The sequence below is a fragment of the Pteropus medius genome, unplaced genomic scaffold (assembly GCF_902729225.1).
Source record: "Pteropus medius unplaced genomic scaffold, Ma_sr-lr_union100, whole genome shotgun sequence".
Lineage (NCBI taxonomy): Eukaryota > Metazoa > Chordata > Mammalia > Chiroptera > Pteropodidae > Pteropus > Pteropus medius.
Window position 1 is genome coordinate 4003109 of NW_024348533.1, and position 25841 is coordinate 4028949.

At 55.4% G+C, this 25841-nt stretch overlaps 1 protein-coding gene across 13 annotated transcripts in view; it reads right to left on the reverse strand.

Annotated features, from left to right (window-relative positions):
* Nucleotides 1–3135: 3135 nt before the first annotated feature.
* Nucleotides 3136–25841, reverse strand: part of COL23A1 (collagen type XXIII alpha 1 chain) — a 283264-nt gene continuing 260558 nt past the window's right edge. For 2 of the 13 annotated variants that reach the window (XM_039880140.1, XM_039880139.1), the window contains 21 exons: nucleotides 25182–25208; nucleotides 23792–23818; nucleotides 22090–22161; nucleotides 20064–20180; nucleotides 19241–19267; nucleotides 18571–18597; nucleotides 17635–17688; nucleotides 16652–16696; nucleotides 15200–15277; nucleotides 13687–13731; nucleotides 12999–13043; nucleotides 12276–12365; nucleotides 11369–11431; nucleotides 10992–11048; nucleotides 10721–10747; nucleotides 9674–9736; nucleotides 9536–9589; nucleotides 9310–9336; nucleotides 6822–6875; nucleotides 6512–6598; nucleotides 4730–6379 (listed from right to left, as the gene is read on the reverse strand). In XM_039880140.1, the coding sequence (XP_039736074.1) occupies nucleotides 6053–6379; nucleotides 6512–6598; nucleotides 6822–6875; nucleotides 9310–9336; nucleotides 9536–9589; nucleotides 9674–9736; nucleotides 10721–10747; nucleotides 10992–11048; nucleotides 11369–11431; nucleotides 12276–12365; nucleotides 12999–13043; nucleotides 13687–13731; nucleotides 15200–15277; nucleotides 16652–16696; nucleotides 17635–17688; nucleotides 18571–18597; nucleotides 19241–19267; nucleotides 20064–20180; nucleotides 22090–22161; nucleotides 23792–23818; nucleotides 25182–25208 (1413 nt within the window). In that variant the 3' untranslated portion in view covers nucleotides 4730–6052. Of the gene's footprint in view, nucleotides 4225–4646; nucleotides 4686–4726; nucleotides 6380–6511; nucleotides 6599–6821; nucleotides 6876–9309; nucleotides 9337–9535; nucleotides 9590–9673; nucleotides 9737–10720; nucleotides 10748–10991; nucleotides 11049–11368; nucleotides 11432–12275; nucleotides 12366–12998; nucleotides 13044–13686; nucleotides 13732–15199; nucleotides 15278–16651; nucleotides 16697–17634; nucleotides 17689–18570; nucleotides 18598–19240; nucleotides 19268–20063; nucleotides 20181–22089; nucleotides 22162–23791; nucleotides 23819–25181; nucleotides 25209–25841 lie in introns of those variants that run through there. The other 11 variants (XM_039880148.1, XM_039880145.1, XM_039880151.1 and 8 more) reach the window with 10 other exon arrangements.

Below are 25841 nucleotides of genomic sequence, written 5' to 3' on the forward strand. Positions count from 1 at the left end.
GCACAGGCTGGACTCCAGCTCAGGTCTGCCTAACTCCCAGTCTAGGGAGTGAGAGGAAAACGCCCCCTAAAGGGCTGGGAAAGTGGGATAACAGAGACAGGACCCCTCCTGGTGTGGTTCTGGGACTTTCTGTCTCTCTGAACTCTAGAACAGGCCTGGGGTTACAGCCTCTGTTTTGCTCCCTCTTTGCCAATTTCATCTCTTCCCCCATAAAACTAAAATGCTTAAGGCAAGGTCTTTATTAAAGAACATTTGGAATTTCTTTTTCCTTTTGCATTGTGGTAACAAGTACATAAAATTTACCATTTTTACCACTTTTACATGTACAGATCAGTGGCATTCAGTACTTTCACCTTGTGTAACCATCACCACCATCCACCTCCAGAACTTTTTCATCTTGCAAACTGAATGGAGTTTCTTTCTTTTAATTGTACAACTGAATTGAAGCTTACGTATGATTATTGAAAAAAAGATTCTTTCCAAATTAACCAAAAAGTCCTCTCACATACAGGGGAGTAGGGCTTGACCCTCAGAAAAGAAATATAGGTCACAAACAACCTTTGGGTGCCCATCTTTGGCCCTGTTTTGAGCTCAAACACAAGTCTGTCTCGTGGCCCAGGGCAGCTCAGAGAAGTCAGGTTGGCTCAGGGCTTTTTCATCCTCAGAGTCAAGGATGAGAAGGCAGCAGCCAGGCCCAGCCCACATCTCACCTACTCCCGGGATCTCCGTGGTCAGGAGGCAGTACAGTTGTTGGTCAGGCCAGGCCTTCAACTGGGACATTTCTTGGGCCAAGAGTATCTATGACATGGGTCGGACAACACCAGGAAGCCTCTCTTTCCTGCTCTGAAAAGCCTCGTCCTTCCTACCTCTGGCTTCAGGCTAACCAGTCTTCCATCTATGATCTCATGCTTGGTCTTCAAGGTGTCATTGGAGGCCAGGAGGCCGGGGGATAGGAGGAAGTTGCTGAGTCAAGATTTGAACCCAGGGCATGGTGTTTCTCAATGCAGGCAGCACTGGCATTCTCAATGAGATAATTCATCACTGGGCAAGTCCGTCTATGTGTTTCATATGTTTGAACTCCCTGGCCTGCCCACTGAATGCCAAGAGTGTCTCCCAGTCATTGTGACAACCAAAAGCATCCCATGCAGAATCCTAGGGATCAGGAGGAGGGAAACCTGGGTCAACCCACTGCTCTCAGGCCTCAAATTCATCTGAAAAAGGTGGTAGGAATTCTTGTGATTAATTTAGCTGCTATGGCACACAGTGGGGCTCAACACATGTGCTTTCCTTTCTTCCAGAAGCGGGTACTTTGAGGCCGAACTGCCCTTCTTGGCGGGGAGATGTGAAACTCTTAGTCCTTGAGGCTCAGCTGTGAGGCAGGGCACTTACCTATGTCTCAGCTGGGACCTTGAGCAAGTCATTCACTCTTCTATAGAGTCTTGCCTCCACCCCAAACTCTGGGAGCAGTCTGCAAGCTCTAAAATTTAAAGTTTGCAGTTGAAAAGTTTGCAGACCTGAGGATACACAGGATGAGGCCACAAGGGGGCAGCAACGGGTCATGAATGGCTTTGTCTTGCCCAAAGGAGCAGGAAAGGGACCCCGTTGAGTATCTGGGGAAGCGGGAACGTGTGGCTTCTGCACTCATAATGATTTGCCCACCAATCAACCAGCATCACGGTACTTCCAGGCAGACTCTGTGCCCTGTCAAGATGACTACCCCCTCAGGGCCTCAGTTTCCCCACATGTAAAATGGATATAGTGAAACCAGTCACATAGGCCTCCTTGGTCCCCTTCTTTGCCAGGCTGGCGGGGAGATTCATGAGGTACCTGGGTGTTCGGAGGAGCAAACTGCAAATTGTAGAGTGCAGTAGATTTGTGAGGTTATAGTGGAATGCCAAAGGACACTTGGATAGTGATCACCATCATCACAGCCCCACTGTTTCTCTTCCTTTTCACACTGCTGGCTTCCCTGGTGACTCAGAGCAGTGGGCCTGCCACTTATCACCAGCAACTTAGGGAGAGAGGTGAGGACTTGACACATTCTTCCTCCTTAGCCACTGTGTGGCTGGGACACTTCTGCTTGGTGAGGCCACGTAGTAGGGTCTAGGGGGATGGCCCAAAACTGTGGTCCTCCTTAGACCTCAGTCCTTGGAGGGAGAAAGCCTGAGACACTGTCACTGCAGGCTTCTTCTTGTCTACACCACCCTGGATGTGCTTGGTTTTGTCGCCTGTGAAATGGGCCTATTCCTTGGGTATCTCTCAGGGTTATTATAAGGACCACCTGAGGTGAGTGATGTAAGACTGTGGCCCTTCCTTGGTCTTGGAGCGGGGAGGAGAGAGATAGATCTCTGAATCATGAAAGCTTCCCAGTGTCTGACCTGTCCGGAGTTCTTTTTGTATTCCACACAGTTGGCCCTCACTAACCACAGACAGAATGAGGTGGCAGGTCGAATTTTGTAAGGTGACTGCAACAAGGTCTGCTATCCCACATTTTCTCCTTGAAATATAATGTTGACACTTTTCCCTTGGATTGAGGGTTAATTGCTGATTGTGGCAGAAAGTGACACCATATGACTTCTGAGGCTTGGCCATAAAAGTTGACACAACTTCAACCCAGTCCACCTGGGCCATTAACCCTTAGCATCCAGTAGCCATGCTGTGAGGAGCCCAGACCACATGGAGAGGCCCTGGGTAGGTGTTCTGGCTATCCAATGTCCCAGCTGACAGCCAGCATCAATTGCCAGGTGTGAGGGAGCTCGAGTGACAACCACCCAACTGAGCTCATTAACCCCAGAACTAGAAGAAAAAATATAAATGGTTGTTGTTTTAAGGCAACAAGTTTTGGGGTGCTTTGCTATGCAGCAGCCACTGGTCACTCTATCAGAGGAGCTCACAGGGGCTCAGTGACATGATTGATGGGCCAGAGGGCTCAGCTGGTATGTGGCAAGGCTGAGCCTTGGGTCTGTGTCTTCCTAACTCCGAACCCTATCTTTGCCTGACCCTGAACTACTTCCTCTGGTTTCTGGGGTGGCTCTGACCCAGGAAGAGTCCCCTTGTCCCTCCCCACTTTTCAGTGGCCAGGCTGAAACCTCACCCACAGGTGCCCCAGGGGCAGTCTGCAAGGACAGGCACACCCAAACACAAATTCGTGGTTTATTACACGCAGCAATATCCATCTACACAGAGAGGGGAGGTGAGTAGCTGGGCCAGAGCTGGCGGCTGGGGACCCTTGTCAGCAGTGGGGAATCCTCTCCTCGGTGCTCAGGTGGCAGGCCCCTCACTCGGGCCAGCTGGGAACAAGCCCTGAGGTTCTCTTCACCTGCAGAGTTCACCTGGAGGACTTTAGGCAAGCTGACCAGAGTTCTCCTGGGAGGAAGACTTGGGGCCAGTGAGACCCAAACTCTGAGCTGGAGGCCCGTCTCTTCAAGCTGGCAAAGTCCCATCACATCTCTGCTCTGGGTGGTGTGGAGATATGCACAGGAAGCAGCAGCCACTCCAGCCTGGGCCCTGCTGTCCACCACACTCAGGGACCACAGAGCTCCCTGCAGCTGGGTCCACGTGGTAGTGATCACAGTACTTGGCCTCTATCCCTGGCCAGAGGACGTGTGCTCTTATACATGTTGGCTCCCAAGGGCTAGTGAACTTGGTGACAGCTAGACCTGCTCAGGGTGCTTTCCACAGCTGGAGGGGCTGGGTGGGAGTCTTGTCCTGCCCCTGTGAACCCAGGGTCTGGGAGGGCCTGAGGGGGTGGGCAGCTGGCTCTGGCTGAGTCCAGAGGCTGAGGAGGACAGGAGAAGCTGCGATGGCCATCTGAGCCTCTGGTGGGCCCCTGGGAGCTCTGGTTCTTCAGGAGGCAGGTTCTTGTAGGGCAGCCGGGCAGCCAGTCCTCTCGGCTGATTAGGTGACTGAAGGCCCAACCCGGTGTCTTTGCAGCCTTGACTGAGGCAGGTACGCACCTTCATTTTTGTCGTCTTTGTGGGAGAGCCAAGTCCTGTGTGTGCCCCTCAAGTACACAATTCCTGGATTGGCCTGCCATGTTCCTGCCAGCTTCACACGCTGATGGGCTGGGCACATGCTCAAAGGTTAAAAGGCCACAGGCAGTGCATCCCATAAAAAAAGATCAATATATTACTGTCTTGTTTTTACAAAAAATTAAAAATGTCCACATGGATCTGTACAGGTCGTGAGCTGTGTACTGGGGATCACTGGAGCAGGAGGGAAAGACTGAAAGTGAGGAGGGGCCGTGAGGCCCCGGGGTCCCCTCCCCATCCTGCCCACTTCCTCGGGAACATGCACACCTCTGCCCCTTGTTCCTAGGCTCCTGGCTTCCACCCCCTCTCAGAGGGTCAGTTTGAACAAAGTCCCAGGGGGCCCTGATGGCTTCGTCCTGGCTGGGTCAGGGGTTGAATGAGTCCTGTGCCATCAACAGGGTGGGTTGCACACGTCACCCAGGGCCCACGGCCCCAAGCCTCAGGCCACATAATGGGGGAGTCAAAATCAGGGTTGTGACGGGGAAGCCAGGCTATTCAGTCACTGTGTGGGGAGCTGCAGACACCAGCCTGCTGAGCCAACCCCCCACCCCCTGCCGCCTGCCACCATGTCTCCCCCCTCCTCCCTCCCTATCCTTGATACTTCCTGCAGAGTACCTTATGCCAGCAGCCAGGCACAGGCAGCCCGTCGGGGCCCTGAAAAGGAAAAGGTTTTCAGTGATGGGAGCAGGGTCTGGTCAGCTCTCTACCCCCGCACACCTTGCCTTGCATGTAGGGAGCTGCAGCCTGGGAGCGGCCGCAGGAGGCTGCTGGACCCACTGAAGCAGGACTCGAGTGCCTGCTCCGTCCCCTGGGCAGCCTGGTCACCGGACATGACCGCTCCTTAGTGCACTGGTCCTGGGGACGCCTCCACAGGGCTTTGTCAGGACATCTGTGCAGTGGGCAGAACCAGGAGGACACTGGACTGCTGGGCTCATGCGGGACATCTGCTGGTTAGGTGGGCCGGACTGGTTCTGAAGGAGCGGCATGGCTTTCAGCCTGGTGGCCGTGACAGCGGCTCTGCACCCTCATCCTGGGGGCCTGAGAGCTTTCAGGAATGGACAAGAGTGTGTGGACAGTTTAGGAAGTGGGATCCCCCTGCGGCCCATCCTGGTGCCTGCATCTGGATCTGAGTGGCAGATGGGTGGGAGGAGGCTGGCAGGGTGGAACCTGGGCCAGAGTTGTCTGGAAGCATCAGCCGTGCCCACTCAGCATGTGGAAACAAGGGCACGGGGTATGGGTTTCCTCAGGCAGCCTGGAGGGTGGGATACTGGGGAGGGACAGAGGCTGCCCGGCAGCCTGGGGAACCTGGGGGACCCTGGGGCAAAAACATTTCACTCTGTTCCAAGGCCCATTCATGAGCCTCAGACCCGTGGGGGCAGCCCTGGAACACGGCGTGCATCTAGCAGGGGCACAGGCTGGGGCCCCCAGGGCGTGGGGAGGAGGCAGGCAGGAGTGAGAAGGGCAGGGGCAGACGCCAGCACAGCACAGCACACAGCAGGCCAGACCGCCTACCACAGGGCAGGGCCCGCTTCCCCTCGCCAGGCCGCTGGAGCCCGGTGCCCCTTGCTTGCTTCTGCATTTAGGGTTTTCCTGTTTCAAAGACAAAGGCTTCATGACTCGGAGGGAAGTCTTGGCCCAGGGACTGGATCTACGGGGCCATGTTGTCCCTGGCCGTCCCTGGCACTTTTTGCATATGCTCGCCACTCAGCTCTTCATGTCTTTTTCCCATTGCCCTCTCATAACCAGCTGGAGGTGGGGATTAAACACCCCCATTGTATGGATGAAGGCTAAGTGGCTCACTCGAGGATCTGGGGGTCTCTGGCCCTGACTGCCCTTTGGAAGGTGGCCACATACATGGCTGGCAGTCCATCTCCCCATGCCCCTGGTAGGGGTGGCAGCTATGACTATCTGGTCACATTTAGCGTGGAAACTCAGCTGTTTTGTTTCCCTGTCTTTTCTGGGCCCCACTCGTTTGATAGGGAACATCCCCTGCTTGCTAGAAAAATGCAACTGAATTTTGGTTATTTCAGGCACTGGGTCGGGGGGGCCCTCATGGACTGTGGTGACAGAGCAGGAAAGGAGAAGGCTGCAGGGAGCAGGGAACTGAGGGGTCTGGTGGGACATGTAGAAGAGAGGCAGGGGGACAACGTGGGGCCACCAGAGACGTAAGGGCGGTCCGCCCCTCCTCCATGGCCAAGAAAGCTGAGTAAAGAGAGGCAGTGATCCCAGCAAACAGACTGTCCAGGCTGGGCCTCCCTCTTTATAAAGGCGGTGGGTACCCCAAGCTGCACCCATGGAAGCACAGAGCAAGAGGAGCCTCTATGACGGGAGTAACAACGTCGGTGGCCCTGGCAGTGTGAGCACTCCAGGGCAGGGCCAGCATGGCCTCTGGCTTGTAGGTAAACTCTGAGAACAGGGAAGATGTTGGCAGGAGGTGGCAAAGACCTGGGTTGGGGGACCGTTCTTGCTCTGACACGTACCACAGGACATGGCTGGTCCAGGCCTGGCGGTCCCGGCTCACCCTTCTGGCCCTTCACTCCTTTCCGGCCGGGGATGCCGCGTTCCCCCTGAACAAGAAGGGAGATGAAGATATGGCCATGGGTGCCATCCCCAGGACACCTCCAATACCTCTGAGAGATGCGCTTGGGGCCTGTAGCCACCCTGCCTTACTACCCGCCTCCCCGCCTCCACCTGCCTACCCTGCCTCTCTGCCTGCCTCTTGCCTCCCACGTCCTTTCTGCCTCTCCCTTCCTCTTTCCTCCTGCCCCGTCTCCTCCCCGCCTGCCCCACCTTTTCTCCACGTTCGCTCCGGTCGCCTTTCTCTCCTCGAGGTCCGGGGAAACCCTGACAAAAGGATTAAAAGTTAAACCTGAAAATAAGGTTTGGGTTTGCTCCTGTTATCGGTCCATCTCCGTCCTCTCTATCTCTGCTCTCTCCCTCTGGCCCAGCCCCAACTCCTAGGTGACACATATGCTGGGTACAAGGCTGGTTTAGGGAAAAGCATGCATTCAGGACACCAGCACCGCTTCCCCCAAAGCAGAACACTGTCCGAATCTGTGAATGGAAGCCCCAGGAAGGACCGCTAGAAGGGGCCTTCTGTCACAGTCAGATGCAGCCGGCACTGGCCCAGGCTTGGCTGGGGACAGAGACCTAGGAAACCCATCTTCGGCAGACCAAGAAATTGGTGACCTCTCTTTTCTGCCCTTGGCTCAAACTCCTGTATATCCATTCACCCATCCATCCATTTGTCCAACTGTCCATCCATCCAATCAGCACTCTAAGCTTCCACTAGGAACTGGGCTGTGGGCTGGATGCTGAAGACAGAGAAACAGATGTGTTCCCTCTTGTATTTATTATGTTGTTTCTTTTCTATGTCTTCTGATGTTTTGGCATCTTAAAAATCTTGTGGGCCAGGGAGAGACCATCCCTTTCAGAACTAGCCAGTTTTTAGAGATGGCCAACGACTGGGCTGGGAGGAGGCCTTTCAGATGCAAACCAGCCAGCCCCCAGCCACCTGCTTTATCTCTCACATGTCAGGGACTATTATTCTGGGGAAATAGTCCCAGGCTAGGCAGCAGGCAACTTGAGACCACACCTATAGCTGAAGCCTGCTAGAATGATTCAAAATGGCCAATCCAAAACTGTTTGCCCTGCCCTACCTGCCGTTCCCACGGAAACCCCAATAAAAGCTCAGCCTAGGCTTTTATTTTATAAAAGCTCTGCTCCTTTCTTCCTCCCGAGTAACCTGGTGCTTCCCCATGTGGCTCTGCATGTTGTGGCATGCCTTTCTCTTCGGAAATATAAGTAATAAATGATTCTTTCAAAGGTATTGGCCTCTCTGTGGCATCACACAGTCACCTCCATAAATTAAAACCCCGATGGGTACAAATTTGACACTCCCCTCACAGTCTAACATGGCAGGCAATAGGGTACAATGTGATGATCAATGCTCAGTGACAGAGGAGTGAACTAGATGCCATGGGGTCCCAAGGAGGGAGTGTGAGGTCACTGAGGGCTTCTGAGCAGATTCCCCATTCCAGCTGGGCCTGGTAGAGTGGGGGCTAGGACTCTTCTAGGTAGAACTGGTGGGAGTGGCTTTGAGATGACACTCTGAGCTCCAGGCCTCCCAGAAGGCTGTGGTCACATTGCTGGTGGCATGGAGTCTTCAGCTCCACCCCAACTACCTCCCTGGGTTCAAATGTCACCTTCTCCTGACCCTTCTCATTGGTGGAGTACGGCTCTCTCAGTCAGAAGCTCAGGTTAGAGCCTTTTTCTTCTTTGTCTGCAGTTGCTCTTCAAGGTGACATTTTGTCCAGCTCTGTATCTGGTCACCATTTTCCTAGTAATAGCTACTTTATTTTCCTAGGGACCCCCTGCCCTTCTCCCAATACACAGACTCCACCCCTGTTCCGAGACGAAGCATGTAGCCTGGCCGGATGGGGCATTGCTTTTCTGTGGCCAAATGATATTTCAGCATCGACCCAACTGGGGCCAGTGAGAGTTGATGAGACATTTTCTAAAAGTTAAGAGTGAGGCAACTAGTCTGTTTCTAGGATTTGGGCCTGCAGAGATGCAGGTCTGGAGCCGTTGGCTCCATCTCATCACCACGTGGTACTTGGAATGATGCCCACACAGAAGACTCAGACACAAGAGATGGTCAGAGGTTGGGTTGTGTTGGCACACGTTAGCCCTGGATCCATGCGTTGTATCTTTGGATTTTTCAGTTATGAGTCAGTTTGAACCAGTTTAAATTGTGTTTTCTGTCTCTTGCAACTGACACTTGATCCAATCAACACTGGGCTAATACTTCCACTTCTCTCCTTTCCACGATACTGCCCTAGCTGCAGCCTCATCATCTCTTACCAGGATATTGCAATAGCCTCCTCACAAATCTTTCCACCCTCTGTTCCAATGCACCATCCATCCAGCATCCATCCAGCATCTATTTATTTATCATTCATCCATCCATCATCCATCATGCATGCATCCATTCATTAATCAGCCATCCATTAACTGTCTATCCATCCATCTATCCATCTGTCCATCCGTCCGTCTGTCCACCCACCTACTCACCTACCCACCCACCCATAAGGCACCTACTTTGGGCTGTGCATTGGGCTTGGCACTAGGGATGCAAGGTGAACAAGGCAGTTGTTGTCCCAGCCCTGGGGAAGGGGGTCCCGCTCAAGCCAACCAGATCAGGTTACTGTACATTCTGCATGGGAGCAGAAGCCACACACTGGAGGGATCTGATCACAGTGAATGGTGAGATACTTACATCTAGTCCTGGCTCCCCGGGTCTGCCCTGAGGAGAGACAAAGAAAAGATATGCGGGGACTAGAAAGGGGGTGCCGAGAACACAGCTGCTGTGAAGTTCCACCCTGTGAATTGTCCACAAGCCTGAACTCTGAGAGCAGTGACTTGCAGGGGTTGAGTCCCTAGGGCTGAGTGACACCATGGATGTGCAGTCATAGTTGGGGTAGGAATTAAAGGACTGTGGTTACCTTTTCTCCTTTGGTTCCTGGCAGCCCAATAAGGCCCAGTGGGCCAGCTGGCCCCTGCATGGAAAAGGAATGGGTTAAGAGGCATGATGGTTATAGGAATTAGCATCTTTAAGGACAAAAAAGGCTCATGACACTCACAGGCAGGCCGCTGGGGCCTCTCTCTCCTGACTCTCCCTTCTCTCCCTTTGCTCCATCCAAGCCCTGGAAGCAAAGGGTGGGGGGACATCAGTCAGGGGGAAGGGGTCAGACAGATGGAAGGAAAGGAAGTCTCGGGACCTGTGGGGAGCTGGGATGTGCAGGGCAGAGGGAGAGGCTCCAGGCTCTGACAAGCCTGGCCCCAACTTCCTTCCTGTGCAAATAATCGGAATGAGCTGTGGGTGTGAGCATTTTACCTTTTCTCGCACACAGGCTCCCTCAGTAATCATGGAAGGGGGTTGTGGTCACACCCATTTCACAGATGAGCAAAGAGAGGCACAGAGAGGGGCAGGAATGGGCCCAGCCGCACAGCCAGCAAGGGCTGACTGCCGAGTTTCTGAGCCCCAGTCTTGGACTCCGTTCCTGACAGCATCTGCCTCTTCTATACATGATCTAGGGAGGCCTTGAGACAAAGCAGAATCCGAAGCAACACGTCTGGTTGGTCACATGCTCAGCCCCCTCGGCTCTGGGAGTCCATAGCTCTGAGTCCCTGAGTTACCCTCTGAGCTGTGGGCAAGCAGTGAGGCCAGCTGGCCTCCCCTCTGTGTGGCCCCCTGGGGCAGGGCATACGGGCAGGCTGCACTCGAGGTTTTAATTTAAGAGCAGAGGACATGACATTATGTAATAAGCACCAAACCCAAGACTTCATGCCCAGGTTATAGGCCGTTGAGAGACAGGTGTACATGTGGGGGGCATGGTAGAGGGAGAAGGAAAGGGAAGCACAGAGAAAGGGGAGGGGCACAGTAGGGAGGGAAAGCAGTGAACGGGGGCCCCGGGCAGAGGGAGAACAGGAAAGAACAGAGAGCCAAGTGTGGTCATGGGGGCACCAGCTCTGGGGGACTCAGAATGTTTGGGCCCTGGAAGGATGCAGGGCTGGTCTGAGGCCAAGCTCAGGGCCCTCACTTTGCCCATTAGCAAGGCTTTCTGGAACTGTCCAGGCTATGAGTCTGCAGCAAGTAGGGGGGTTTCCACCCATGCCCCAGAACTCACCTTGGGACCCTGGATTCCCTGAAGGCCCTGGGAGAAGAGGAGAGAGCAAGTCAGGCCAGGCCCTTTTCTAGAGACCATGATGGCCTGCAGGCCACTCACTGGCCCCTGTGGCCCTAACCCCCGGGGTCTTCCAAGCCCAGATCCCAGCTCTGCCCTCCTTGCCTGACGTGTCCCTTCCCTCTGGGAATCCTGTCCTCCCCTGATTACAGCTCCCGGGCCTGGGCCCACCACCTTTTTCATATCCCAGTGGCTTCAAGCCGAACATTCTTACCATGGGGCCTGGGGGGCCAGGGGGGCCGGGGGGCCCTGGCTCCACTATGATCTGGGCCTAGGAAGGGGTCAGAGGTGATGAGTCATGCATTGCACTGTCATCCCTCACCCACCCACACTTGAGCTCATGGGACTTTAGAAGTACTTCCTGGGTGATGGGCCCTGAGCCACTGCCTCCTGTCTGCAGGAGGGCACTGCCTGGTGGGGGGTCCAGCGGCTGGCCTTTGGATTCTTAGATGGAGAACCAGGTGGAGGACATAGCCTTAGGCTCCTCCTCCCCCTCCCCCACTGCTCTGGGTTTGGTCAGGCCAAGGGCTCCAGCCAGCCTGGGCTGGGTGTTGTGGGGAGACCCTGGTCCTCAGTGGCTCCCCTGCTTACCAGGCTGTCCTGTAGGTTGTCAGATGCCGGCTCTCCCTTCTCCCCCTTGGGGCCTTGGGCACCCTGCATGACAGGGTGGCCTTGAGCCCTTTCTGTCCATTACTAAAACCACCACCCACAGGGATCAGCACTTTCCTTTCCCTGTCCCATAGGATCCTGGCATCAGTGACTTGCCAGGTTGGCCTTTGCAGCCTAAAATAGTTTTCCCCAAATCAGCAGGTATGTAGAGAGCACAGGGACGGTGGCACGTGTTCTAGTTTTCCTGTGGGACGGGAAGTGGGGGAGACCAGGGACTCTAGAAGCGAAGACATGGGTTCACCCCCAGCACTACGTCTCTAGCTCAGTGAGTCTCACGGATGGACTTTGGACATGAAGTGGTGGCACTCGGTGGCAGCTCTTCCAAGCCAGCCACAAGAGCAACACCCAAAATGACAACGATGGTGACAGTGTGTATTTATTATGTGCTAGCTACCATTCTCAGCCCTATCTTTGCGTTCCCATATGGGGGTAGGAAATTATCACCCCCATTTTAGAGGTGGGGAAACCAAGGCCCAGGGGGCTCAGGTTGCTTGTGCAGGGTCCGATCAGTAAGAGATGGAGCAGGATGCAGACTTGGGCAGCCAGAGTGGCAGTCTAACCACCCGACAAGTTGATTCTACCAGGCAGGGCCTCCTTCCTCCACCCTTACTCAGGCCTCGGGAAGGAGACAGTGGGTCCTTCTGCAGGTGAGGAAATGGGGGTTCAGAGGGTTAGAGCAGTGAGTGTTGGGAGCCAGAGCTCCTCTCCAAAGGCCCCGTGGCCCCTGATTGGACTGAGACTGCAGACCCCAGCTGCCAGCAGGCAAACATGCACCTCTGGAGCCCACATGGGGAGAATAGGGTGGGCCCATGCCCACCCAGCCACTCACCGGGAGGCCAGGCAGGCCCATCTCGCCTGCTTCCCCTTTGGGTCCAGTTGACCCGGCCTCTCCTGGGTCTCCTTTTGGTCCTTTGGGACCCTGAAAGCCACAAGAACAAAGGGTCATTGAGGCTTAGCAGGCATTCTCCCTTCCCCCACTCCAACATGTCCCAGAGCTTTGGCCAGGCCAGGCCAGACCATCACTTCCTCCTCGTGGGTCCCTGCCTCCAGCCCAGATGGCAAATGCTCTGAGAGGCCTAGAAAGAGACAGAGAGAGGGCACCCCATACCTGACTCCCTGCACGCAGGGGTGCAGGGTAGGCTGGGGCAGAGGGAGTAGAGCAAGTGGGACCAGGCAGCCAGTGACACCCATGGACACTTTGGTGTCCATGTAGGATCACACGTGTGTTTACAGTAATACTAATGATGACAATATTGCCGTTAGCTAACGTTTGAAGGCCCTTTGCTGCATGGCATTGGGCACTGCTCTGTTCTCCATATGCAGAGTTATTTAACCCTCTCAGCCGCCCTATTACCATCCTCACCTGCCGATGAGTAGAGGCTGCCAGAAAGTGAGCGGCTTGCCTGAGACCACAGGGCAAAACCAGGATTCGCACACAGATGACATCCTCTGTTCTGTGGTCTCTCTAATATGCACATGCACACACACACACACACACACCCCCCACGACACCTGGCACCAGCATCACTAAGGAAATGAATGGCTCAGAGACCTTCTCTCCATCGATTCCAGGAGCACCGGGCAATCCGAGTTCACCCTGGACAGAAACAGACGGCAAGAGGGGTTACGATGTCCCGTGGCCCTCGAGAGGGATCTGTTGCTGGCCTGCCTCCCCTGACCAGCACATTGTTTCTGGTTGAGTCCCTGCAGTTAGACCTCCAGGAAGGGGCCCATTGGGTGTCCAGTGTGGTGGCAGGTGCTGGCCACTCCCTCTCTTCCACGTCCTCAGGCCCTACGGGCAGATGCGGCCCAGAGCTATAATCTATAGGCTGGTAGGTTATAGGTTTAGAAAATGAGGATGGAGTTAAATGACTTCCTCCAGGCCACACAGCCCAAGGATGGTGGTGGGACCAGACCCTGACTGATTTCAGTCTTGGGCTCTTTCTCCTGAGCCACATGGGCAGAGTATAACAATGCGTACAGGCCACATCATCTACAGGACTTCAAGATGTTACGAGGGGCCGATTTATGAATTCCCACGTGTGAATGGGGCTCCCCAGAGTGTAGTATAGCTGGGGCCAGAGAGAAGGCACCCACTTGGTTAGGAAGTAGCAGGCCCCTTTCTCTGAGCTCCCGGCAACCAAGCCAGGATGCCAGGAGAAAGCAGAGGGGGCATGGCAGAGGGGAGAGGGAATGTGGGCCCTGGGGCTTGGGGGCCACACAGCTGCATGTGCACTGACCTTGGCTCCAGGGATCCCTGGTGGTCCCGGTGGCCCAGGAGGACCCTGTGTGTGAAAGTCAAGCCAGTAAGTGTTTAGGCAGGACCTCCCCTTCACTGCTGGTCCACCCTCTCCACCTCTCCATGTCTGGGCTGCAGCAAGGTCAAATGTCCTTATACAGCCTGCTTCCCACCCAGCCAGGCCAGGCCTCATGCCTGAGGGGGTCCAGGGAGGTGGCACCAGGCGTCAGTCTCCACTGCTACAGAGGGCCCAGAATCCCTCTGCCCTCAGAGCCAGTTCTCCTCAAATCCAGATTTCTTCACAACACTGCCCTGCTCAAGATTCTGCAATGGCTCCCTGTTGCCTCTTGAAGTTGGCATTCAAGGTAGGGGATGGTGTCTTCAGTCTCTAGGTCTGACCCCACTCCCAAGCCTGACCTAGGCTTCCCGAAGGCTGCCTGCCCACCATGGCTCATCATCACGCCCCAAACTCATGTCCTCTCCCAAAGGCTGCAGCCCCTGCCCAGGCCTTCAGCCCCACAAGCTCCAGTCCTCACCCTTCTACCTTTTCCCATCGACCTGCCGCCTTCTTGTTGGTGCCTCCGTTGAGATGTGCCTTGTCCTGCTATCTTCCTCTACCCACCCCCCTCCTCTAGGCCCACGTCTGGCACCTACTTTTCTGGCGGTCTCCCTGCTTCCGGCTTTTCCCACTTTTATACACCTTCCACGCCATTCCCCAGCGAGCCTTCCCCAATATGTTTTTCTAGCCTCACCCTTCTGCTCAAGAACCAATGGAGTCATTACCCCAATCTGGCACCCCACCTTTACTTCCTGCCTCCCCGTACTCATATAGCTTCTCCTGCATGGCTCCTAGCTGGCCTGGCGCATACCATGCACATGCGCGCCTAGGGCCATGTCACACTACACCACACCATGCAGGCCAGGGGTGGGCTACCCTTACCATCAGCTTGCACTTCCCTGAGATCTGCGGGAAATAGCTGGAATTGACGCTCAAGTGGGGTCAGGCCCAGTCTGGTCTCTGACGACTGCCCCTCCCCCAACCCCAGCTCTCTTCTCTGGCACCCAACTTCTCTCTCCACTGGTGAGGGTTCCCAAGTTTGCCAGGTACTGGGTGGGGCTCAGCGGTCACATACCTTTCCAGGCTCTGGGGCCAGCTTTGTGGCAAGGAAAGCTGCCCCCTGCCCCCTGGGTGGTCACTAGAAGACTTACTCTTCCAGCCTGAGTTCCTAGGAAGGCCCTGCTGGGACCAGACACCAGGAAATGCTCTGCCTCCTGCCCTGAGGGGGGAGTTTCCCTCTTTGCTTTGGTCTCAGGGGAACTTGGGCCACATGAGCCACTTTCCCAGCATGTCTCTCAGCATCGTGTTTGGTCCCAACACAGCACCTGGTGGAGTTGGGGTCTTTGTGCTAAGCAGTCCCTGGTCCCATGTGTAAGGAAGTGTGGGATTAATGCACAAAGTGGTTACTCCCTCAGGAGATGAACAGAGAGGGCATCCAGTTCTCTGGAAGCACTACCTTGAGGGCGTCCAAGATTCTGCCATCGTAGTCGATCACCACCGTGTCTCCCTGCTCGCCCTTGAGGCCCGGGAGACCCTGAGGTGGGGAGAAGAGCAAGGTTTCAGGAGGAGCTCTGTTGGCAGGTGAGGCACTAGCTGGCTCTGTATCTCACCCAGTAACCAGGCCACGCGCAGGCCGGGGCACTGACCCCAGCACGTCTGGTCCTTACATGCGGTCTCCTGGCATTCACTCGGCAGTGGCACCCAGGCTCACCGACAAAATGCGGCAGGGGGCCAGGCAGGGGGCATGTGGAGAGAATGGGGGCCCAAAGCCAACTGAGGAATAAGCCCTGCCTGGTTTGGTGGTGGCAGTGACTGGCTTTCATGTGGGAACTGAGGCCCATTGTGGCCCATCTCTGAATTCTCGAGGGGAAGTGGAAAGCCTAATTTTGATGTGATGTTCTTCAGATTTTTAAATGTTGGCAAACAAACACAAAGACACCCAAACCCTCCAAGACACTGTATAGGCCTGTGCTTTGGTCTCCCAAGCTCTGGTAGAGGCTGCACGCACCTTGTGCTGAGGTGCCCACTCATTCCTGGTAGGAGCACACACCCACCCAAGCATGAGGCTGCATGTATGTATGTGTGTCTGCACGTGCACATGTCCACTCACGCACGTGTCTACACAGGCATGCGTGTGCTGTCGCTGGCCCCACCCCTACCTCACCTCCCTGCCTGGGCACCTCTCTGCTAGGAGAGCAATGAGGGGCCATGAGCACTTTGGTTCAGGCCTGCAGCCAGACCCCTGCCTAGGGCGGACAGACCCCAGGCCAGGGCGGACAGACCCCGGGCCAGGGCCTCCTTGCCGGCTGCCTTCCTGGTCCTGGCCTGCACGGAATTGCACATTTTACATGGAATTCCCACAGTCAATGCTTAATCCAATCCTTGGCCACCCAGGCTGAGGGCTTAGGCGTGGTTTTTGGAAGAGGAAACCAGCCTCCAGGAGCACGAGGGGATGTGACTGCTCAAGGTCACAGAGCTGAGAACTGGATCTGCGATTGTGGGCCTATCGTGTGCTGGTAAGGGCTGGTCATAGGAGATCTGGGACCTTGGGACCAGCCGGAGTGGCTGTGCTCCTGGTGACAGGGATGAACCCCTATGTGGGGCTGAGAGAAAGTCCAGGGCCCCCGAGAGGGTAGTGTAACGCTGTGTGTGATGAATAAGGGTCTGTGTTTGACTATGCCCAGAGAAGTCTGGGAAGGGGCAGACACTCACCTGGGGAGAGGGAGTAGGGAGAGGTTGGATTCTTTTCACACACCCACATTTGAACATTTTAGCAAAAACGTGTATTATGAGATTAAAATAAAACACTAATGAATTATTATAAAACAAGACTCCCAGTTTCTGGAGCCCCACTGCTCCTCTGGGGTTCCCAGATCTCACTGGGGTGGCCTGAAGGGAAAGAGCTTACCCGCAGCCCTGCCGCTCCGTCAGCCCCTCGCTGGCCGGGTTCCCCCTGTGGAGACAGGGTGGTTGCAGACAGGTATGCACTGCTGGGCCAAAGCTTCCCATGGCCCCTCCAGCCCCTTCTCCCCAAAAGGCTCAGGGCCTCATGTATGCAACTGGCACCCCAGTAACGAGGCTCTGACCTCATGCTGAGTAGAGATAGGCAACCAAGGCCTAGGAGCCCAAGGCTACATGGTGACTTAGCCTCGTCGCTCACCCAGACCCACTATCACCTGCCTCTCATTGCCAGTCGAATGAGGCCCAAGGGTCCAGGCCCTCCAGGGACTCCTAACTTAAAAGGTGAAAATTGGAGGTGAAACCACTTCTCCTATTCACGACAGGGGCCCGCTCTGAATGGGGCCTGTGGAGCAGAGCAGTGTGCTGTAAAGTCACCTTTGGCCCTGGGCCACCGTCCTCTCCCCGAGGCCCCACCCTGCAGCAGAGCCTTCACTGTGAGAGTGAGCCCCTGGGGCTGCCTGGGTCTGCTGGCTTTGAGACAAGGCCCGGGGTAATGCGGCTGAGCCCACCTGTGCAGCATGGGGCTCAGGGCTCTCCCCAGCCCAGGGGACTCGGAACCATAACCGCCTTCTGGGCTGAGGCTTGCTGCACAGTCAGGGCAGCTCGGGGAATTGAGAGACATTTTGGAGACAGGCTGGCTGGGATTTGGTGGCTGTCACGAAGGGTGATATAAGCCAGGATGATACCCATTTCCTGGCTTGGGGCCAGGGCAGGGAGTAGGGCCACCTAAGATGGGAACCGGAGGACTTGAGGGCGTGAGAGGAGACAGAGAGGAGAGGCCTGGGTGACGAGTGGGCCCTAGGGCCTGCCCACTGCCTCTCTCCAGGCTGCCCTGGGTGTTAGCCCGGGCCTCCATGATGTGAAAGGGTCAGGTGGTGCTCACCTCAGATGGTGGGAGGTGGGGAGCTCCAGTGGGGCACAGGTACCTACCTTGGGCCCTGGGGGTCCAGGAAAACCTGGCTGGCTTGGTGTCCCATCATCTCCCTGAGGACAGAACAGTGGAGGCTGCAGCCCTCAGACCTGGATACACTGGCTAGGCCCTCAGGAGGTCAGTTGGCCACCCGTTTGTACCCCCCAGCACACCTGTCCACTCCTGGCACCAGCACAGGGCAGCTCCTCCCTCCACTCCTCGCCCTCTGTCCCCTGCTCCCAGCAGCCCAGGGCCAGCTCAGAACACGCTTCAGCAGGTGTGTGTTGAAGAAATGGGCGGGCAGGTGAAGGAGAAGGAATTTGTTCTTCGGTCAACAACTATCTTGTGAGCACCCTCTGCGGGCCAGGCAGACGAGGTGCCTGCTCAGTGGGTCAGAGGAGGCCAAGGGCAAGGAAATATCCAGATAAATACACAGTACCATGCCCAGAAGTAAAAGTGCCAAGATGAGAACATAAGAGGATGGAGGGACGGAGAGGAACTTGGGGAGGGCCTGCTTCAGCAGATGGTTGGGGACAGTCTTGGAGAGGAGGGGAGAGTTTTGCTGAGACCTGCAGGAGGCGGAGGAGGCCGGAAGAGGTGGGGTAAGATCACCTTGGGTCAGCGTCACCGGCTGTTTGGACAGAGCACGGCCCAGCCTCCTCATTCGAACGTGCTTGTCTAATACGCTCCCAATGACGCTGATCCGCTGACCTTTGGGCCACACTTTAAGAACCAGTGTTCTAGGCCCCCAAGTGGGCACAAATTTGATGTGTTTGAGGAAGGGAAGGAATGAGCGAATGAGTGAATGAGACCCACCCACAGTGAGGACTCGGGTTTGCTGAGGAGCAGGGTGCCTTCCCTGTGGGTGGCCCCATTTCTGCCCCGTGTCCAGCCTCTGCCCTTCTCCCCAGCCACCTCCCACAGCTCCGCCAAGAAGCCCCTACACGGCCCCTCACCTTCTTTCCAGGAACGCCAGGCTCGCCCTAAGGGGGAGACAGTGGGTGCAGGAGAGATTAGAGCCATGTGAGCATTGGCTTCTCTGGAGAAGTGTTCCATGACCCCGCCCAGCATAGCCCGGAGACCCCAGCCCTTCAGAAAGAAGCACATGGTGGTGGGGCTTGGGCTCTACTCCCAACCCGGTCCCTCGCAAGCTGAATGACCCTGGGCAAACTACTGCTCTTGAAAGCAGGGATATGACGCCCCCAGCCTCAGAGGGTCTCAGAGGGCCACTGTGACATTGGAGAGGATGCACTAAAAACCCCCGTTTCACAGCCGCTGCTCACTAAATGCAGCTCCTTCTCTCCCCTTCCCCCTTCCCCATGGTTGGGGGTGGGGGGGCTCCAGGTCCTGCAGGGAGGCCCAGAGCCAGCCTTCCCACTGCAGCAGGCATTGCTCGAGGAGGGGAGGAGGAGCGCTGACGCCTGGAGAGGGCTTTAAAAGCTAGCGTGTTTTATTATTCTTACCTGGTGTAAAGGTAAGATAGGAAAGGTTCATTATGCCCCTTTACAGGTGAGTAAACTGAGGCCCAGAAAGATGAAGTAACTTGCCCAAGGTCATGGGACCCAGCCTCCTAACCTGCTGCCTGGGCTTCAACGGGGGTGGGGACAAAGAGTGAGGAGCACTCACCTTGGGCCCCGGGGTTCCGTTCGGGCCCTGGAACAAGAGAAGAGAAGGTGTTAAAGGTGATAGTGGAGGCTGCCCCTGTCCTTATCATCTATATTTTACAAAAGGTGACACCGAATCCCAGGGAGGAGGAGGAGGCAGGGCTCTGGTTGGAACTGGCCCATGTCTGGGACAGCTTCTTGTCAGTGACAGGTGGACTACAGGCTCCCTCCCAGGTATGTGCAAATTCTGCCAGGGCTGGTGGCCTGGCCCGTCTCTTCCCACTGCTTGTGGGGCAAGAGCCCAGGTGTGTGCACATGTGCACTCGCACAACCGCATGTAAGACCCCAGGTGGGTGTGTGCGGGGGCAGGGCTTCTGGGCCTGGGACCACAGTCCTGCCAGCCTGGGCCTCCTAAATGCTCTGGGTACTGACCATCTCGCTGTCTTGTCCAACCTCTCCTTTGGGACCCAAAGGACACACAGAGGAGGGCAATGAGAGGACATTGGGATCCCACTGTTAGCTGGGCCCACAGCTCCTGCCGGACCCTGGGCTGGTCTCCAAGCACTTTCGCTCTGGATGATAGTCTGACTGGGGTGTAGATTGGGATTTGGGAATGAGTTTGGGGTCAAGGTCTTAAATGGGGCTAGTGACCCAGTTAGTGTTAAGTTTAAGGTCTCTTTGGAGTAAGGGTCTGGGTTGGGGTTGCGGGTAGAGTTAGGGTTACGTCTAGGTTTGGAATGGGGATAAAACTGGGGTTGGGGTTGGGGTTGTTTCTGGAATGAGGATTTGGGGTTTTGGTAGGTACAGGACCAGGTCCCAGGTGGTCCAACTCCATGCACTCTTACCGCTGGGCCTGGTGCTCCCTTGGGGCCATCTTTCCCAGTGTCGCCAGGAGGGCCCCGGGCCCCAGGGGGCCCAGGGGGCCCTGGAGGCCCAGCCACTCCTTCTTGCCCTTGGTCTCCCTGAAAGAGATGGGACCTGGCATGACTCTGAGGGTGAGAGGAAGAGGTTCCAGCCTCCAGGGAGAGGCCTCCTTAGATGGGCTGCCCAATGCCTTCTCCTTCCCCAGTAGGCTCAGGGAAAAAGGCTTTGTTATTGGTCCTCTTGCCACTTCTTGGTGGCCATATGAAGCGTTGGGTCCCTATACCTTGGCACAAGAGGCCAACGGGCCCTTTTACACTCCAGGAAATGTGCCATCTCCCCACCTGCGGTGTGTAGGTGAGAGACAACACACTCTGGGTTGGGAGAAAGCATGTGTGCCCAGCGGTCCCCCTCCTGGAAAGCATGTGTGCCCAGCGGTCCCCCTCCTGGAAAGGGGGCTGCACACCCCCTGAAAGGCCTCCTTGGCTGGTCAACTCCTGCCCCTTAAGTGACGGAGGTGCATGCCTGGGCATTTGTTCCCGAGAAATGAAAACTTATGTTCACACAAAACCTGTCCACAAGTGTTCACAGCAGCCCTATTTGTAAGAGCCCAGATGGGAAACAACCCAAATGTCCTCCAACAGTGAATGGTTAACCAGCTGGGGGACATCTGCCATGGAACAGTGCTCAGCAGTAAACAAACAGGAACAAAGTACTGACACGAAGCCACCTAGATGCATCTCATGGGAATCATGCTGAGGAAAAAAAGCCAATCTCAAAAGGTTACACACTGTGTGATGGCATCTATGTAACATTCTTGAAATGGCAAAATTATAGAGAGGGGTTAGGGATGGGGGCAGGGAAAGAGGTGACTGTGGCTGTAAAAGAGTAGCATGAGGGATCTTTGTGTGGCGGTTGCAAGAATCTATGAGGGTGATACAAGTGCATAGAACTAAACAGACACAAATAAATAAAACAGATGAAATCTGAATGAGGTTGGTGGATTGTATCAATTTCCTGGTTAAGAGATTGTACTATGGGACAGCAAAATGTCACCACTGGGGGAAACTGGATGACGCATACATGCAGTATGATTTATTACAACTGCATGTGAATCTACACTTCTCACCCACACACAGAAGGGCGACGGAGGCCCTCAGTCTCTCTCATGCAGCACCAAACCCCCAACTTGCAGGCTGGTGTTAGTACCGGGTCAGACCTCAGCCAAAGCCCTCACCTCGTGGCCCCACCTGCCAGGAGGGAAAACCACGGTGCCACTGGCATGTCTTGTTGCCCCAGCGGTGCCCGCCCTGCTCTGGCACAGAACATAGGAAGGGACATGCTGGCTCACAGTGCCAGCAGTGCTGGACCTTCCCGTAACCAGGAAGGGAAGAGGCTTTTGTGGGGCAGGCCCTGCTGTGTGCCCGGCACTGATGAGACAGGGTATCCTGGGGGTTGTCTCATCTTACACTGTGACCACCTGGCCAGTCACTGCTCTTGTCCCATTTTACAGATGGAGTGGTCAGGGTCATAGGGGGTAACCATTTGCCCAGGGTTACAGAGCTAGAAAGGCAGCAGCTCCTCTGGCCACGGAGGCATGTGGGCATCATCCATGGGCCCCATGATATGGAAGAGCTCGCCTCTCCAGCCAACTGCACTGAAGTCTTAGCTCACTAGTTTGCCCAATGAAAAGCTTAACTGCAGCTATCAGTGTCCACCACCCAGGTCTTATCAGTCTGACATGGCCAGATCCTGACCAAGGGGATGGAATCCCACCCCAAGTAAAGGTGACTGTGTTTGGTTAGGTCACTCAGCCATGGGTGGTGATGTTGGTGGGTAATTCCTCTTTCATTTCATGTTGTATCGGGAAGAATTTGAAGGCACCCTGTTCCCTGTTGCTCTCATCACAGCTCAGGGATCAGATGGGTGAGGTCTAACCCTGGAAATTGAGGGTGAGTCGAGGGGAGCACGCAAACCAGCAGGCCTGGATACGCCACTTGGCCAGTCTACCTTGAAGATGCGGCGATTGAATAAGTGATGGTCTCTACTTATGAAGCCCGGATTGAGCCGTGGGAAAACCATCTGCAGCAAACAGGTCATGTGGTCAGAGAGGCAGGAGGTGATTTAGAAAGCCACAAGGCTATTTGTGGAGGCATGTACCCCAGCCCCGAGAAAGGCAGCTCAGTGGTTGAGAGTGGCAGACTGTGCTCTTCAAAGGCGCTGCTACGCTTGCTCCCATCCCACAGGCACCTCTGCAGTGTGACCTGGCTACTCCCCATCAAGAGCTGGGGTCTGTCTATTTCTCCCACCCCTCACTTGACTCCAGGTGGGCCCTGTGACAGATGTGACCAATAGAATGCAGTGGACGTGATGCTGTGTCTATTCCAGATGTAACTCTTACAAGCCTGGCAGTCTCAGCTTCCTGCCTCTTGGAATGCTGTTCTTGGGAGTCCCCTAGATGTGCACCGCTGTGCAGGGAGAAGCCCCAGCCACACGGAGTTCCTCCCCGGCTGAGTTCCCGGGGGTGCCATCACCTTTGACTCCAGGCCCCAGTGCCTCTGCCTGCAACAGGAGAGACCTAGCCAACGCAGGGTATCCTGAGAGATAGTGGTGCATTGTTGTTTAAGCTATCCTTGGGGGCGGAGGTTGTTTCCCAGGGGCGAGACCATTGGGACAACAGGGAGTTTACCCGTGAAGTGGGGAGGGGTTGGATCCTCCAGGCTCCAGGCTGAGGTGTGAGCACGCCTGTAGGGAAGATCAGCTTCCACATCCAACGGAAAGCAAGCAGGAGTTTTCAACGCAGCCACCAAACTTAGGGTGACTTCAGGGACATCTCTCCAGCTTTATGTGGCCCTGCCCTCTCCCTCCTATCAAAGGCCCAGCACAGAACAGCTGTGTCTGGGGAAGGGCAGGGAACTCAGCCTGGCCACCCCCTTTCCTGCTCTCTGCCCCCAGCTCACGACCACCCAAGATGTGGGCCCAGATGGCCTCATTTCACAAACTGGGCTCAGAGTCACAAGGTTGCAGAGCAGAGCTGGGACTGGGACCCAGCCCAGCCTGACTGCAAAGCCCCAGCTCACGCTCTCTCCGCGCAGCCACCCTTTCCCTTTTGTCCCCACATACAGTGCCCTTTCCTCACTCACCTTCCACTCCACTCTCCCCAGACTTGGCAGACGCTCGCTGTAAGTGACCGGCCCACTGGCTACAATTTCCACCCCATGACCTTCTTAAAACAACTGGGAATACGCCACTTTCTTGCCTTTCTCTGGGCAGCTGATGCCCACCTCTCAGCCTCTGCAGTGAGGCTGCCACCCCCACCCAAACCACTAAGGGACGCTTTGCCAAGACCTGCTTTTGTGGGGGCCATTCTACCTAAGGTCTACACTCTCTTTCAGCTTCTGTTGAGGGGACTGACCCCCACCCTAACACCCGCTGAAGGTCAGGCTCTGGTTTGGGACCAGTGTGAGGCCCACTGTCCGCCCACCCAGAGTGGTAAGTGTGATGAGAGGTCTGCTAGAGATGCCCTGTCTGTTCCAGACCAGGTGCCTGGAACTCTCACTCAGTGGCCATTTAAATGAGACTCTGCAGCGAGATAGCCGGCGGGCGGGCCTGGGGGCTGCTCACTCACCTTCTATGATAAGCTACAGGGGTGCCTTATCATAATATAAAACAAACCGTGTGGGTAGGTGAGGGGGTCTTGCTCAGATCTTACCCGGGGGCCAAAGTCTCCTGGTGCACCCTGGGGACAAAAAATAGGGAGATATGTCACCACTGCTTTTATTATTTCTACACATATATTGAGTATTTACTCTGTGTTCAGAGCTTCGCATAAATTCCATTTTTTCAAAAATCCCATGCAGGCTCTATTTTAGCTCCATTTCTCATGAAAACAGAGAGACTGAGTAATCTGCCCAAGGCCATACACCTAGCAGATCCAGGTGGTCTCTGACGTATCACCAGCCCCAGCCATGGTGGACCAGAGACAAACCGCTCCCGCTGTGCTCTCTTGGAATCTCCCAACCGCAGAAGAGCGAGGGATGATTATTAGTTGATTATTGGTTTTAGGTCACCAAGTTTGGCGGCAGCGGCAGTATGTTATGCAGTGATAGATGCCAAGGCACCAATTTCTCTCTGGTTTCAAAGCTCCTGCTTTAATCATCTCTAAGACTTGGAGGCATCAGCTAGAACCAGCAGGAAGGCAGTCACTGCACCTGCCAGCTGCACCAGAGTCTCATGGTCTGCAAAGAACACTCCGATCATTACCTCAGGCAGTTGTCTCTAGGGCTCTATGAAGTTGCTTTACATTTGTAGATGGGGAAACTGAGGCCCAGAGAGCTGGGCAAGTCGTTGAAAGCCACACAGTTGGTAGAGCTGGAATGCAAACCTGAGGCTGTGAAACCAGATCCTGTGCCTTGGTCAGTGCTGATTGGGGACTGGGACACTGGCCACCCTTAACTAAATGACCCCCGGGGGGGTAGGGGGTGCATGGCCCAGCCATGTCCAGCTCTTCCTTAGTCCTGCTACACCGGGGTCTGCTCTGGTTCCTGCCCGCTGATCCCACCATGGGACACACACATCTTCCCTCTCTCCTGCTCCCTTATGAAGCTCTTGGAAGTCTCAGCCCTCCAGAGCTGTGGCCATGACATTTAGCACCAAATGCCAGGGACGTCCTTCTCACAAGGGGCTCTGAGGATCCCAGGGGCTGCTCTCTGCCATCTGTTTTCTTGGCAGGGGTGTCCTTCCCACAAAGAATGTCATCAGCAGTCAATGTTCAATTCCTAGGCCTCTCCTAGCACCCCAACCCCCGTCCCTTTTCATGATTAATTACTTGGGAACTTGTCATTCTGGGCAGACTGTTCTGACTTTTGTTACATTATGCTGTCAAGGGAGCTAAGATTCAACCCTCTGGGCACTTTAAATTGTCAAATGTAAGCCTGATAACCATTTGAGCAGGTGGCTTGCTAAAATGCCTTTACAAATGGTGTAACCAAGGCTCTAGGAGGGATGTGACATGCCCAAAGTCATGCTTTGGAACTGAGGTTTGCAGGCATTTGTCTGGATCCTTCCTCTGCCTATTGCACCTTGGACACAGCATTGCTTACCTTTTCTCCCTTGGGGCCTGGAAGTCCCTGGAGAAGGAAGGTGGAGAAAGAACAGGAGTGAGTGAGGAGGACTAGGCTGGAGCCCTTCTGTTTCCCTAAGGCTTTGAGGGCAGAAGGGCCCATGAGACTGAACAGAGCTGTGGGTGGCTGAGTGGAGAAACACACAAGCCTGTTAGCCCTTAAGGAGGCCCCCTGTGCTGGCCCCAAAGAAGTGCCACACCTCAGTCCTCAGTATGAGGGACTCGGGGGACTGGGGGGGGGTCACTGGCATCCTCTCTGTACTGGGGCATAGGCGCTGGTCACTCCCCTTCAGAGAGCAGAGCCCTCCCTGCTCAGCACCCCTGTGCCCGAGTGCGGGTGAGGAGGCCACTGTTCTCAGAGTCTGAAGGGTGTGAGTGTGGGGTGGCTCTATGCAGGCCACAGTGGCTGGCATCACTCAGTGGCTGCAGGGCAGTGTTTCTCTTCCAGTCCTACCAAGTATGAGGCCTTCTAAGGAAGAAGGTCAGGCCACTAGGTGACAATGTGGGGCTCAGAGTCCCTGGGGTTGGGGCCAGGTTGGGGCGGGCCCGTTTGGGTCCAGCACTCTTGGTCATGGATTGACCTGCTCAATGGCCTCTATCCATTCCCAAACCATCCATTATCTCTTCAGCCAGTAATGGA